The 14,050-nt window shown below is 36.3% G+C and overlaps 2 protein-coding genes across 4 annotated transcripts; both read right to left on the minus strand.

Annotated features, from left to right (window-relative positions):
• Positions 246 to 10,599, minus strand: LOC18781309 (exocyst complex component EXO70A1). The gene is made up of 12 exons (XM_007214593.2): positions 10,248 to 10,599; positions 9,872 to 9,967; positions 8,361 to 8,566; positions 6,798 to 7,046; positions 5,691 to 5,829; positions 5,402 to 5,614; positions 4,649 to 4,854; positions 3,209 to 3,409; positions 3,024 to 3,123; positions 1,484 to 1,593; positions 1,241 to 1,387; positions 246 to 848 (listed from the first exon to the last, which is right to left on the minus strand). Exons 1-12 carry the CDS (start codon positions 10,413 to 10,415, stop codon positions 731 to 733), a joined length of 1,953 nt encoding a protein of 650 aa, XP_007214655.1. The 5' UTR covers positions 10,416 to 10,599; the 3' UTR covers positions 246 to 730.
• Positions 11,199 to 12,398, minus strand: LOC18778457. 3 transcript variants are annotated; one of them, XM_020558285.1, is made up of 5 exons: positions 12,304 to 12,398; positions 12,143 to 12,194; positions 11,891 to 11,961; positions 11,647 to 11,700; positions 11,199 to 11,457 (listed from the first exon to the last, which is right to left on the minus strand). In XM_020558285.1, exons 1-5 carry the CDS (start codon positions 12,352 to 12,354, stop codon positions 11,407 to 11,409), a joined length of 279 nt encoding a protein of 92 aa, XP_020413874.1. In that variant the 5' UTR covers positions 12,355 to 12,398; the 3' UTR covers positions 11,199 to 11,406. The 3 variants fall into 3 exon arrangements, with proteins under 3 accessions (XP_020413874.1, XP_020413875.1, XP_020413873.1); XM_020558286.1 differs by lacking the exon at positions 11,647 to 11,700; XM_020558284.1 differs by lacking the exon at positions 11,647 to 11,700 and having other exon boundaries at positions 12,143 to 12,398.

Consider the following 14,050-nt stretch of genomic DNA (forward strand, 5'->3'; position numbering starts at 1 on the left):
GAACTAAAACACAGAGCAGAAAAGGTAGAAGGGTGACGTCCTTCTTTCTGTTTTGGATCTTTTGGTTCAATCTGGTGGGAGGGGAAGAACGTATAGGGAGTCGAGTTGTTTTGGTTTGTTTTTTATTTCTAACTTTTAAAACTGCATAGTTTTCTTTAAAGTGGAACTAAACCTTGAAAACTAATTCGAGAAACAAAATGAAGAAAAAAAACAAGAAATAAGATGAAAATGGTGCTCTGTTCGTCTGTTGGTGGAAAATTCTGCCCAAACAAATCATTGGCATTCCACAAAAAATTTACAAAATACGTTTGATAATGAATTGATAAAATTGAAAACCCTACTTGAGGCTGCAACAGCTTCGCTAGGACTACCCCACTTGCATCAAATTACAAATATAAACTCGGAATACCAGCAGGCCATGAAGGCAGGACTACACAAGCATATGTGCAAAGATAGACATCTCTTATTCAGTATGTCATTTAACACCAAACCAACATCTACTGATCTTTATTTTCTTTTTCCCAAGCCATTCCAGCAACCAGAAGACTCAGAGATGCTGAGCTCATCACCACCTAAACAGAAATACTTTGAGACCATGCATGCAGGGATTTAGCCTCTAACCCCCCGGCAAGGGCAACGAACAGTCCATACAATACCAGAGCCGATCGTACACATCATTGGGTTAATCATCAGAGAGAGAGAGAGAGAGAGAGAGCAAGACAGGGCAAAGCTACCTCTTGGGTTCATTCACGTTCTTGCCCTCAAAGAATTCACCCAGCATTCGTTCAAGATCCTCTGCTGTGTATCTGATATACTTTTGGGGGTTCTTCCCACTCTCAACTAGAGGCCTGTCAGAAAAATAGAATATATACAGATTTTGTTACCGGCAGATACAACCAGCACTTAAACCATATATGAGAACGGGAAAGAACCATGATAGCAGTTGAATTACAAGTCCAAAAATAAATAATTGTTAGATGTTATTCAACAGGGCACGACTGAAGTGAAGTCTTGCATGTTAGGTTCATTAGATAAAATTGCTAAATATATAGATCTCAACATTACTTTGTATAATAGGTCAGATTTTTTTTTTTTTTTTTTGGTTGGCCTTGAATGTTTGATTTAGATTTTTTGAGGTCTAAAACTTTTCAGAATTTTATAAGAAAAGGGAGAACAAATTCTCTATATACTGCATATGTGATGTGTGCATGTAAAACCAGAGTCAATAGAGAAAACACACCCATAACGTTTTATGAAAGATCTGTAGGCAGGCAATAAGACTTCAGCTACTGCAAGTCTCAGTGACTCTCGCAACTCAGTATCAGGAACTGTCCACTGAGATTGTTTTTGATGAAGGTCCTCAAATTGCATATTGAACGTCTTGAACCTGATTTGGAATGCATTTAAGCTAGGTCAAAATGTTCCTCAAATTGCGTATAACGTATTTTAAGTTTGTCTGATAGGGATAGAAGTTGAGATCAACCTATCTTTAACAATTGCTCGTGAAACTCCACTGCTACTTCCTCCATCACCAGCTACTGAACTACCACCACCAGATGAGGTCAAGCCTTGAATGGAGAGGCACTGCAGAATCTGCACAAGGGAAAGCACCAGCATTCAGAAGGTAGCGAAAAACAGAATTTTTTCGAGAAAAATAGTTTAGTGTGAAATGAGCACTGAAAGTGTTGTGTTAAACATATGTAAAGCATGTTTCTGCATCACTGTAATATTGCAAGAGAAAATATTTTCCAAGAAATAAATGCAGATAGGTTGGTGATTGAAAAACTAACAGGACATAGAACGGGTATATCAGGCAGAATCACCCTATTTCTACTATTCAATAGAACTCAAACTGTTATTTTCGGACCTTTTTCCTCTATCGAAATGGTATATCTCTAAGAACAGAGGATACCAATGCCCATAAAGAAACCCAAAACACTCTACAGTCTACCCTACAAAGATTACACCGCATCTTCTAGCCTTTATTCAAAGAGTCTAGCATTCCTCTAACCAACACACCAGTAACACCTTTTTAGCGCTGAACTGAATCAACCCACACCCAAAGTATACCATAAGTAAATAACAAACAAGTTAATTACCCCTTTGTATTCAACCCAAAAACCTTTGCCTTATTCTCTTTTTCTTTTCTTTTTTCTTTTCTACTGTTTTCCAATCTCTATGAAGTAGAATGTAACTTTCTAACTATAATGAAATTGTACAAATTGAGACAGTGAATCTTTGGTATTTACTATTTAGCTACAGCAACATGAAGACATTAAGGGTTTTCATTGTGCTTATATAGGTAATAGCCACTTAACCAAAAAAAAAAAATTGCAAAACCCACAGAAAGGAGAAAGAAAATCTTGAAAACAAAATATTAGTAAATATCTAATAAAAATCTGGCACTATCAACCTAAATTTAGAATATGCCAGGTAAGGTCATCTACGTCACTTTCACTGGTCATGACTGATATTTGAACATGCTTTCAATTATTAAAGGAAAAACCATAGTTTGTGCAAATGTAACATGTTTTATAAGAAATATAAAACACACAGGTCATGGATTTGAGAAGGGTAGCTATTTCATAGTAGGATTCAACATGCCAAACTAATGATTGAACATACCAGCCACACATGACAAAATCAAGGCACAAAACCACTTTTAACAATTTATGTAAAACTTTACATTATATAAACTCTCTTTGGACTATTAAAAAATCTAATATCACATTCACAATATAATATCAGTTGTCTCCAGCCTGGAGATAACTTTCATATCTTCATCAATTTTTCCTTCTTATTTGTGGATTCTGAAGGTCTATAAACAAATTTTCTGGCCCATGACTAACATATTTGAAACCATAAAAGAATTGCTAAAAGCTTTACTTCGATCATAAAGGTAAATAGTAATTCTCCAGAAAGTAGGAACCAAATACCTATGAAGAAAATGAAATAAAGCAAAACAAAACAAGAACAAAGGTAAATTTATGGTGTGAAGGTTTAATTAGGTCAAGAAAGAGCACCTTCCCCCAAGCATTTCTTTTGTATTGATTTGCATGCTGCTGCACAATCCTCCGGTGTCTTTGCACCCAATCATCCCCTAACAAATCTTTGGCTTCAGATCTGAAAACAATATGAAACAGGAGAGCACATAAAATAGACTTCCAAGGTTTTAACTAAAAAGTCAAACAACACATCTGAGACAAACCTGCGCACCGATCTGACCATATAATGAATATTGTTCATGAGAAATAGGTGAGTTAAAGAAGGATCTCTATACTGCTTAGATTTCCCATCCAAATTGGTCTGAAGAGCCTGCATTATTTGCATCGTGACAGAGGCTAATTGTGAACCACCTTCATCTCCATTTTCAAATTCTTTAAAAAGTTGCTTCAAGGTTGATTGGTAACTGTGAAATAAAGTGTCGGTCAACTAAAAAAAATCTAACAAATTAAGAAATAGGCATACATAAACCTATATAATAGTTAAAACTTAAAAGTCTAATTGAGAATCATGTGGCTGTTGACCAGCCTAAAAAAGTATGTACATATATGCATGAGTGCGTATATCCGTATGTATGCATGTGTGTGATTAGGGACACATGACCATTCCTAACGAAAAATTCATATTCACAAGAACTGAAAGCATGCGCATGAGAGAGAGAGAGAGAGAGAGAGAGAGAGAGAGAGAGAGAGAGAGAGAGAGAATGCATGCATATATATAATTGAGAGTAACATGAGTGTGAATGCATGCACACGTATAGAACTAACATTCCTTTGCCAGACAGTTCAGATTAGAAAGTTATGTTAGTAGCGCCTAAACCAGATCCCTTGATCAAGTAGAATCATGTCTAAACATGTGGTGGGTTGAAATTCTGGTAACATAACTTGTCTGTTTGGAAAGAGAACATTACCATCCATAGTAGCAAATAAGGATCTAACAAGTAAAATAAATAGCTAAAACAAGTAATCATCTTGAATTCTTGGATCTTTCTCTTCTAGATTAAACAGTTACAGGTGAGATTGTTCCAACCTTGATTGTTGGAGTATTTTCATACTTCTAATTGTTCCAATCTCTCTCTATATATACAATTATACTCTATACAGGACGTCCAATATTTCTTAAAGACAGGACATGTTGAGAGAACCTCACTTCCATTCAATTTTCTTCAACTTTGATCCCATTTATTGACATGGTTGATTGTTTTCAGGTGTAAAATCATAATTTAGAGCTGAGACTTTAAATTTATATTCTTGAATTGGTTAGCCTCTTTGATTTTAGGTTTTAAAATTGTGGGCTTGATACTTAAAACCTAAAATTTAAGCTCTAAAGGACAATTCTATACCCTAAATAGTCAACCCTATCAATAGATGGGATCAAAGTTGAAGAAAATTGAGTAGAAGTGAGGCTTTCCCAACACGTCTTTAAGACATATGAGACGTCATGTATATCCATATGCATATATATACATATATAAATTTAATCATTATATATAACGACAGAGAAGAATGTAAGAAAGATTTCAAGGTAGAAAATAAGAAGTCTGTTGGAATCATCTTCCAACCATAGACCACCAGTTCAGGCAACAGGACTAGCTAGAAAAAGACTTAAGCCTAAATATTTAAACCTTAAAATTAACGAAACTTACTCAAAAAGAAACTTCACATAGTTGATCACATAGCTTGTCAAAGGATGGACAGTGCCATCAGATACAGCAGTTTTTGTTGCATCCCTTTCAACTGCTTCTTCAAAATCACCAAAGGTCTTTTTCGCGGTCTGGGCAAGCCGTTTTGTCAAGCTTGACGCTGATTCTCTAATTTCAGCACAAGCTTTACCTATGAAGATCATTTCAATCTGCAAATGAATTCAGGCATCAACTTAAAACATGAATCTGTTGCACCATGCCAGCAAATGACTTACTTTCTAAAACACACAGGCAAGGCAGATGCGAAACCTAGACACCAGGCAAATGCGAAATGGAACATATCATATTAAGTTTAATATCCTAGATATATTGCATTACAAGCAATCACCAAGGGTACATTCTAACGTTATGAAATGAAGAGTGAAATAATTGATTATACTAATTCCTGAAATTAAGTAAATAATAGAAACAAAGCATCATGGAAAGAAACAACAGAGTACAAAATTTTAACACCAAAAGGCCTTAATTCTCAAAATAAAAGTTGCCTGATATGCCTAATTATTCTATGTTCGCCAAACTGTGATGAATTCCTAATGTTCAAAGTGCTCTAGACAAATCAACATCTTCACAAATTTCAGGCTATCAAGTGATGAAACTGCACCTAAGGGGAAGACCTACTTATATCATCTCCTTAGGCCCAATTTGTCATATTGTATACCCAGTGCATGCTTTATAAATTTGTTAGATTATTCAAACCTCAGAGTGCAGCTCCCGCATTATCTCGTACATGTCTAAAAGTACAAATAACTTTTCCGGGGATCTCTTGCTGTTAGCAATCGCTTCTCCAAAACTAAGTAAAACTGAGACACTACTTCTGGTAACTTCAGCAAAACATTGGTCACCGAGAGAATCAAAGGCTTCAAACATTTGATCACAAACTTTCCGTTCACCAGCAAACAGTAATTTGACCTGTTCAAGCCCAGTTAGATATTGAGGAAAAACACAGATAACATAAGAAGTTGAGCAAATGCCACAAATTCCTTACAGCTATACGCATGTAATGAATCCAGTTCCCAATCTTGGCCTCCAAAATCTCCCATTGCATTTTCTGAACATCATCCTTGCTAAGTTTTTCGACCCCCAATTTGTGAAGGCTTTCTTCCAAAACTGAAGAACGAGTATCCCTGAAAACATAAAAAAAGGATTGATAAAACATATTTTGAATAAAAGCAAAAACAAAAAAGACACAAACAAAAACAAAAGGTACACACGTAGTCAAAGAAGTGCACATAAGTAAAGCAGTGATGAAAAATAACAGTCCAAGCAAATACTGCAACCGTGCATGGGATCATAAGTAGACTTTACGTAACCAAAAAATGTTCAAATATAAGATCTGAAGTATAATTATGCCGTCAGGACACCCAAGGACGACAGAGAAATTACAAATGAAATTGCAGAATACAGCCACCTCTGCACACTGGAGTTTCTTTATTATTTAAAAACTCAATTCCTATGATATGAGAGCACTGGGACAAGTTTTAGTGTGCCCTACGCATTTTCCAAAAATCCTGAAACGAGGACGTCAACAAAATTGTGAAGTTCTATATATAGACATCTATATATGCTTTCACAAACCATTACTTGTAAACGAACCATTATCAAAATATTATGACAATAATAACTAAGTGCAGTTTTCTTGACAAAAAATACTCAACACCGAAACTTACTCAACACCTTCATAAGTTTCGGCTCTTTCTAGCAGATGAAGCTGCATCATATATAAGAATGCAGAGAATTGTGGACACAAGTGTCACGTCCTTGGGAGTCCAGCACGGAAAATGTTTTATGGAAGTGTCCCATGCACATAGGTCAGTTCTCTTGTGCTCAATAAAAGTTGAGCTTGTCCAACATCAAAGAACTTTATTCACTTATGAATATAGCTTCTCGTTAGAAATTTTTATCTGAATACAGCAATAACTATCTGACTTTTTCCATGGAAGTCTTCAAATTTATACTTTAACACAGTAACTGTTTAACAAATCACGTGCCTTTGACGTAACATGAAATCTTGAACCTGTTGTCATGTAGGGAATGAAAAAACCAACATTTTACATAAGATAACCGAAGACCAAAGAATGACCCCTTCTGTTACCTGTAAATTATTAGCAACTGCTGTTGGTGACCAGCTTGAAACATTTGCTGGGCTAAATCATGCAACAATGGAATAACCCGGGGTGGTATTAGAGTAGGAGGTGTGTAAACAGCATTTTCTAAGCTACTGTTGTGGTGTTCAGCATGATTATTGGATGGATTCTTGCCACTGTAATCACCAGGAGACCCTGAAGATGGCCTTAATGAGTTTGGGAGGCAATCAAAAAGGCGTTCAGGCTCCACAGGTTTGCTGAAAATAAAAATAAAAATAAAAAACAGATAAACAGTGTAAATGGAGCACACTTGCAACTCTAAACAGGGAATCAATTCTAAACAGCATTCGTAGGATTTTCTACTCCTCTTTCGTAAGAGCTTATAGCAAGAAGGCAAAGAAAATGCAAAAAAGGGAATCAATTCTTATTCACCAGCTGAATGTCGATAATAGCGCTAGGTTCTACATATATGGCCACAATTGGTAGGTGGGACCGGAAAAGGACAGAGTCAATTGAAATGGACAAACAGTCCTGTCCCATCTTCGCTGAACTTAACAATAGTGAGACTAGATTATTACAATGGACATCTGTCAAACAAGTCCCCTCCCAAGGGATGGGCCTCTGTGGGACTGGACTGGACTCAGTCTCAATCCAGTCCAGTCACAACTACCAAGCATGATCAACACAAGGAAAGAAGAGGAAAGTGTAGTAGTGTGCCGTGACATGTCGTCACTAAGGACTAACATAAAATAGGAAATTCTTAACATAATGCATAATAGACAATATCTACTAAGCTCTGGACTGAACAGCTGCAGAAGAAAAGCCCAAGAGGAATTTGAGAGGTGGATACTGATATGGCTCACATTGTTTCTGGAAAGCTTGTTCCAATATTGACATTAAATTACTAGTGCTTTCTATATAAGCAGTAGCTGGAACCACGTAGTGCCCAAGGGGGCCCCTCAATGTTGTGGTTTGAGGATGCCCCCTATGAACTAAATTTGTGGCTCCACCCCTGTACATAAAGGGATGAGTAGGAATTTGTTAATATATATTTTAGTAGTTTTTAGTTCCATATCACCATATCATATAATATCGCATATCTCATATATGTGTCCATGCGACATAGGTTCCTGTAGTTTCAATTGTTTCAATCAAGTCCTCGTAGTTAACTAGTGGTTGCAATCAAGAAAATGGGTATGGGATTGAGCTAGTTAGATTCAGGAATGCGGTGACCAGGCTGGATATAATTCTAGAGTTGTTGGAGAAGTGGATAAGATGGAAGTCTTCCATGGTTTTTTTTTTTTTCAATTTTTCCTTTTTAATATTTTAACATTATTTTGTTCTTGGATCATATTTACCATGCACTAATGAATCTACCACCTAAAAAATTGACGGAATTCTTTTTTTAGACTTGATTGCAGGCAATAATTAAATTACAGAGACTTGATTGAAACAATTGAAGCTACAGGTTCTCCAATGTCAATACAGGAGCATTGGTTGATTTTAGGAGAAAAGGGTGGTATTTCCCAAAAGAACAGGATAAAAGCATTGTTGAGCATTGAAATACAAACCTGTAAGACAACAGCAGCTGCTTGAACTCATCTTCAAGCTTTGAAATAGCTTTAGCAAGCAAACTATTTGCTTGACTGACAACCCCATCGCTACTCTTAAAGCCTTTGTTGCTACTAAAGAACCGTATATTGCTTCTTAGCTGATCAATTGCTTCTAGATAACTTTCCAAGTCCTCACGTGGCCCTCTAAGTATTTTGGACTCAGCCTGCAAATTGAAAGGACAACAATATCAACAAGCATAATGGTTAACATGCATCATAAGACACAAGACATAATAACATATATATGTTTAAGTGAAATGGTATAGAGACACGCAAGACAAGGTTAAAATATCCCAGTTGTTACAACTCTAAAGTTCTCAAATGAAAAAAGCAATTTTACTGCTGGAAAAGATTAAAGAATTTATGAATGAGAGGTAGATTATTGAATATGCAAAGACTCGTAAAGAAGGAGAGGTAAGGTAAGATAATATCTTGCAAACTATGAAGCGTGGACAACCCTAGAGGGTGGTTGTGTCAGACACATAGCCACCAACATTCAAATGACTCGCCTTATAAACATAAAATAACATAATTTTCATATGTCAGTGCCTAGGCTCCATTGCTTGCAAGCACCATGACTGCTTCACAACCATTCACCAAACCCAAAATATTACATGTCAATGGTTAGCTGGATATAATTCCAAAAGACACAATAATCCTACATACAAAGCACATTCAACAATCTTGTAATACATGATCGAATGATTGAATTTGGTCATGTATGACAGCTTTGTCTTTTATAGATCTTTTCCAAATATTGTAATTAGTGTGTAAATCCCTCTTCTATTTGGATAGAGAGATTTGAAATCTAAGGATTTTAATCAATATTATACAGTGAAATAGTGTGACTTAATTATTTGTAGCATTTACATGAAAATAATAAGAAGAAATGCATGGATGTCAAATGATTCGGGGATCTAGTCATTTCAAATTCAATAAATTATGTGGTACTAGTAATTTCAAATCTACTTAAAAATACATTTTATCCAGTGTTTTATAGTTTTGTCATTTTTTTTTGGGTCAGATATAGTTTTGTCAACTAATCTAGTCATATTCTCATAAATTCAAATCCTTTCTTCTAAATCATCCCGTCCAAATGGAACAAAAATTAAACAATTCCCATGTTCTTTAAAAGCACCAAAAACACGGGATGAACAAAACAGGATTATTTTGGCCTAAAGGTAAAACCTGAGCCCTTAAAATCGCAAACAAACAAACTTCAACAAATAAAATCCAAGGAATTTGAAATAGCATGCTTCTCTAGATATAAATTAATCAGCATGGTATACAAATGCCATTTCACAAAACTAAAAACATAAAATAAAGTGTTACACTCACCCCAGAGTACAACCACTAACAATGATCTCATGAATTTCCTAAACGCAAATGGATAATACCCAACTTCAAATTAATCAATATAAATTCAATCTTGTTAAACATTAAACAAATTTAGAAATCCTCTGACTAACCTGGCGAGAAAGATCGAATTGTGCCAGTATAACCTCAGCAGCCTTCAAGGTCTTATCAATGTTCTCATGTGCTTTCCGGATAGAATGCGTTCTAATCTGTACTATCCAAAATTCAAACAAACCCAATAAGAAAACATGAACAAAAGCTCCAAATTGTGAAAGAAAATCAAAATCCCAACAGTTCCCGAGAGATCCGCTTTTTGGTCACTAAGATATTAAAAGAAAAAAAATATCAAAATTCTCTAAGACCCATATTTGGTTCTGTTTAAGAAAAGTAAAGGCCAAGTCAAACTGTAAGTGATCCAAACTTGGTTCCATTCTTGTTGAATAAGATTTTCTGGCGACCCAAACAGAAAGTTGGGAGGAGAAGACCCACCTGGGTAGGACGCATGGCGGTTTCAAGGGCGGAGAGGCGGTGGTCAAAGGAGCCGAGAATGGAGACGACGCTGTCAGTGATGGTTTGGCTCTTTTGCAGTGACTCTCTCATCATGGCTGCTTTAAGGCTTAGTGAATCGCCGCCCATTCCTGTTGTCAAAACACCCATCTTCCTCTTCCTCCTCCTTCCTTCTTCTTCGTTGTTGCTGCAGAGTTAGAGAGAGAGAGAGAGAGAGAGAGAGAGAGAGGGATTGAATTTTTTTATAGTTTAAAGTTGGCGAGGTGGAGATGATGGGCCCCAGTGACAGGTCGACGGTTCTTCTTTGGAGCAGACGCGAATAATAATGATAAAAAAAAATTCCTGTCTTCCTTCGGACACGGTGAATGAGCAATCTACCAACATGAAACAGATTTTTCTCAAGGAGAATTCTATTTGCACCCCATATTTTTGCTGATCACACCCCACGACACAACAATACTTTTAACCTTTATTTGGGCGAGAGAAAATAACTTTTTTAGTTAAAAATCGGAAATTTCAGAGGTGAAATTGACAATTTTCTTGTATGACAAATTAAGCATGAAATTTATTAAATAACGAGCAGAAAAAATGGTGGAAATTGGGCATCAAATTCCCGAGTTTAATTTCCACCAAAATATACGTCATTTCACAATTTCCATAATGTCATTTACAAGTTCTGTCATTTACAAAATTCGATATACATAAATTCAAACACTGAAATCTTCAATTGTCGGAAATTGAAATGATGAAAATCCAAATTCCGTCATTTTAGAATTCTATATAATTTTCAAATCATTCATATAATTCATTTATAAGCATTTACAAGAATGTCAACCACTAAATTAATCTAATGAATTTTAATCAGTCCATATCAACATAATTGTACTAGACTCAAAATCACTCGTTGCACTTTCACTTTCTTTTTATTTTTTTTTATTTTTTTGGAATAGATGCTTTATTAAAAAATAATAAGCATCATAAGAATGTACAAAAGATAGCATTGAAAAATAGCCAAATTATCCAAAATTCAAATATGAGAGACAGGCACAAATGCGTGATCTTAAAAAAGACTCGCTCTTGAACAACTCAAGGGTAAAATAACAAGAAAAGAGAAAGCCTAAACATCCCTTCAATCTGTACATCAACAAAATCTGGACAGCACCCGAAACTTGCAGCCCAACCAGCCGCGATCCTGAAAAACATTTAAATCAAACATCAGAGACATCAAAGAGTAATTCAGTTGACAGCCACATAGCCCCTCTTCAATCCAAACATGAAAATCTGAACATAACATGAAAAAGCATTAGATAGCTTGCGCTTCTACTACTAATGCACTATTGGAATCCAAACATTCCTGTGAAGCATTCAAACATCTAATCACCTCGTGAGCATCCATTTCTAGAACAAGATATCCATAACCCATAAGAGATTCCACCTGTAAACCCAAACATGCTGACATAAGCTCAGTAGCCTTAGGCATAAAATTTTCTCAAACTCGTTTGGAAGCCTCCACCATAAGTTCCCCATTACAATTACGAGCAACCACGCCTAGACCCCCGAAAACTCTCCCGTAAATTAATTGCACCGTCCACATTCAACTTCACAAATGGAGCACAAGGCCTTACCCAACGACAATCCAAGACAGGGATAGGCTGGTGAAGTGATTCCTTTTCATTTGCCTGCTGAAATTCAGTAACTACAGCACAAGTACGAGTAATTAGAGCTTATGCATGCATAGATGTACCATGAAAGCAATACTCATTTCGATTATGCCAAATACTCCAACACAAATATGACATAATGACCATTTCTTGTTGATAGAGAATTGTTGTAGCATATTCACCCACCAAAAAAGACAAAGGAGAAAGTAGCCAAACCTCTTTTGTTGACGAACAACACCATAAAGCATGTATAATTGTCTCTGGCTTTCTAGTACAACGAAAACAAATCGGATTAGAAACAATTTTATGATAAAAAAGATTAGCCATACAAGGTAAGAGTTCATGCAAAGATCGCCACAAGAAAATTTTAATCTTACTAGGAATTGGCAAAGACCACACAGAGGTCCAAAGTGTGTCCCTGCCACCATGAGAAGTTCCTATACCCCCCATCAACACGCAATGTAGCATCCTATGCAACTCGATAGCCACTTTTGACACTATATATGCCATTTTTTTGAAAATGCCAAATTAATTTGTCTGGGATGGCAAAATTCGATAAAGGAATGGACATCAAAAGCCCAAAAAACCTATTGAATTAAATCAAAATCCCAACAGTCGTCAACATGTATAAGAGCGCTGACAGAAGCATCAAACGAAAGAAGTGGGGAGAAGAAATCCGTAAACTGGTAGAGCACTGTAACCAAGCATCTGAATATATTTTAATGGAAAGATCATCCCTAACCCTCCAATGAAGCCCGCTCACAAGCAACTCCCGACCCCACAAAAGAGAACTCCATATATAAGACGAATTTCGTCCTTTACCCACCTTTAAAAAAGACTGATTGGGAAAATAGCGTCCTTGATAAACTCAGCTGACCAAAGAACCTGGATTGGAGAGAATACACCAACAAAGCTTGATTAAAATTAATAAAAGCCCGAAATTCCAAACTGCCATCCTTTTTTGGACAGCGAAGAGAAAGCCATTTAACCCAATGTATCCCTATGCGGTTGTGCCTTTTGCCCCACCAAAAATTGGCACACATAGAAGAGAACTCAGCACAAAGACTCTTTGGCAGACGGAAAACACTCATGGAATATGATAGTATAGTTGAACCACTGATTTTAATAAAACTTACTTTTTGCTTTTGAAAGAGATTTTTCCTTCCAACCATTAAGAGTACTCCACACACGATCGCGAACAGAACAGAAAAGTGCCATGTGCCCATGACTGCCATAGTTGTAAACCCAAGTATCTTTTATGACAAGCTACGACTGGAATACCAAGCGCAACGCCTACAACATCTATAACTTCCTGAGAGGCATTGGGACTAAAAGATAAAGCCGATTTATGAAAATTAGTTTGCTGACCTGAAACCTCTTCATAAATGCGAAAAATCTCCTTCAAGGTAAAACACACAGCTTCTGACATTTCAAGAAAAAGAAAACTGTCATCTACAAACAAAAGAAGTGAAATCCTTGGACGAGAATGGCCCACACCTTCATTTACCCTTTCTTATGTAGCTTATCATTTTATTAATTAAAGGGAGTGTATGCAATCTATACTTATAAAGATTTTTTTTAAGTTAGTGATGTTCATAGAGTTGACAAATTCTTAAATACTTTCATAGAGTTTATAAAAGTTACTAGTAAATTAGCAAAACTTTTGCTATTAACATTTAGCCTTAAAAGTATGCAAAAGTCATTCATTTAATAAGTTTTTTAAAAGTTATTAAGTTTTTGGATACCACCAAACTTTAAAGACTTTTTAAAAGTCACACCTAGATACCACCAAACTTTTAAATACTTTTTAAAAGTTACAGTTGGATACCACTAAACCTATTTAAAAGTCATAGTTGAATACCTCAACAAAGGCAGCAATGGATTCGACACGGAGTCGGCGATGGATTCGTAATGGGGGCAGCGATATATTCGCAACGGTGGCGGCGATGGCTTCGACATGAAGGCGGCGATGGATTCAACATTGAGGGCGCGATGGATTTGACACGAAGGTGGCGATGGATTCGCAACAAAGGCGACGAGGGATTAGACACAGAGGCGGCAATGGATTCGCAACCGCAATGGGATGGATTCGACACGGAGGCGAGGATGGATTCACAATGGCAG

This window comes from Prunus persica, chromosome G2 (genome assembly GCF_000346465.2).
Source record: "Prunus persica cultivar Lovell chromosome G2, Prunus_persica_NCBIv2, whole genome shotgun sequence".
Taxonomy (NCBI): domain Eukaryota; kingdom Viridiplantae; phylum Streptophyta; class Magnoliopsida; order Rosales; family Rosaceae; genus Prunus; species Prunus persica.

Bases quoted from the DNA above. Each gene is read 5' to 3' on its own strand.
- LOC18781309 (XM_007214593.2), bottom strand. From the start codon at position 10,415: ATGGGTGTTTTGACAACAGGAATGGGCGGCGATTCACTAAGCCTTAAA. The intron at 5,615-5,690 runs GTAAGGAATTTG...GGGCTTGAACAG, and splicing joins TTCATTACATGCGTATAGCT to GTCAAATTACTGTTTGCTGG. The intron at 849-1,240 runs GTGTGTTTTCTC...TTTTTCTGACAG, and splicing joins TCTTTCATAAAACGTTATGG to GCCTCTAGTTGAGAGTGGGA.
- LOC18778457 (XM_020558284.1), bottom strand. From the start codon at position 12,394: ATGCTACATTGCGTGTTGATGGGGGGTATAGGAACTTCTCATGGTGGC. The intron at 11,962-12,142 runs GTTTGGCTACTT...CTTGTGCTGTAG, and splicing joins GTTGTTCGTCAACAAAAGAG to TTACTGAATTTCAGCAGGCA. The intron at 11,458-11,890 runs GTAAGGCCTTGT...AATGTTTTTCAG, and splicing joins CTGTCTTGGATTGTCGTTGG to GATCGCGGCTGGTTGGGCTG.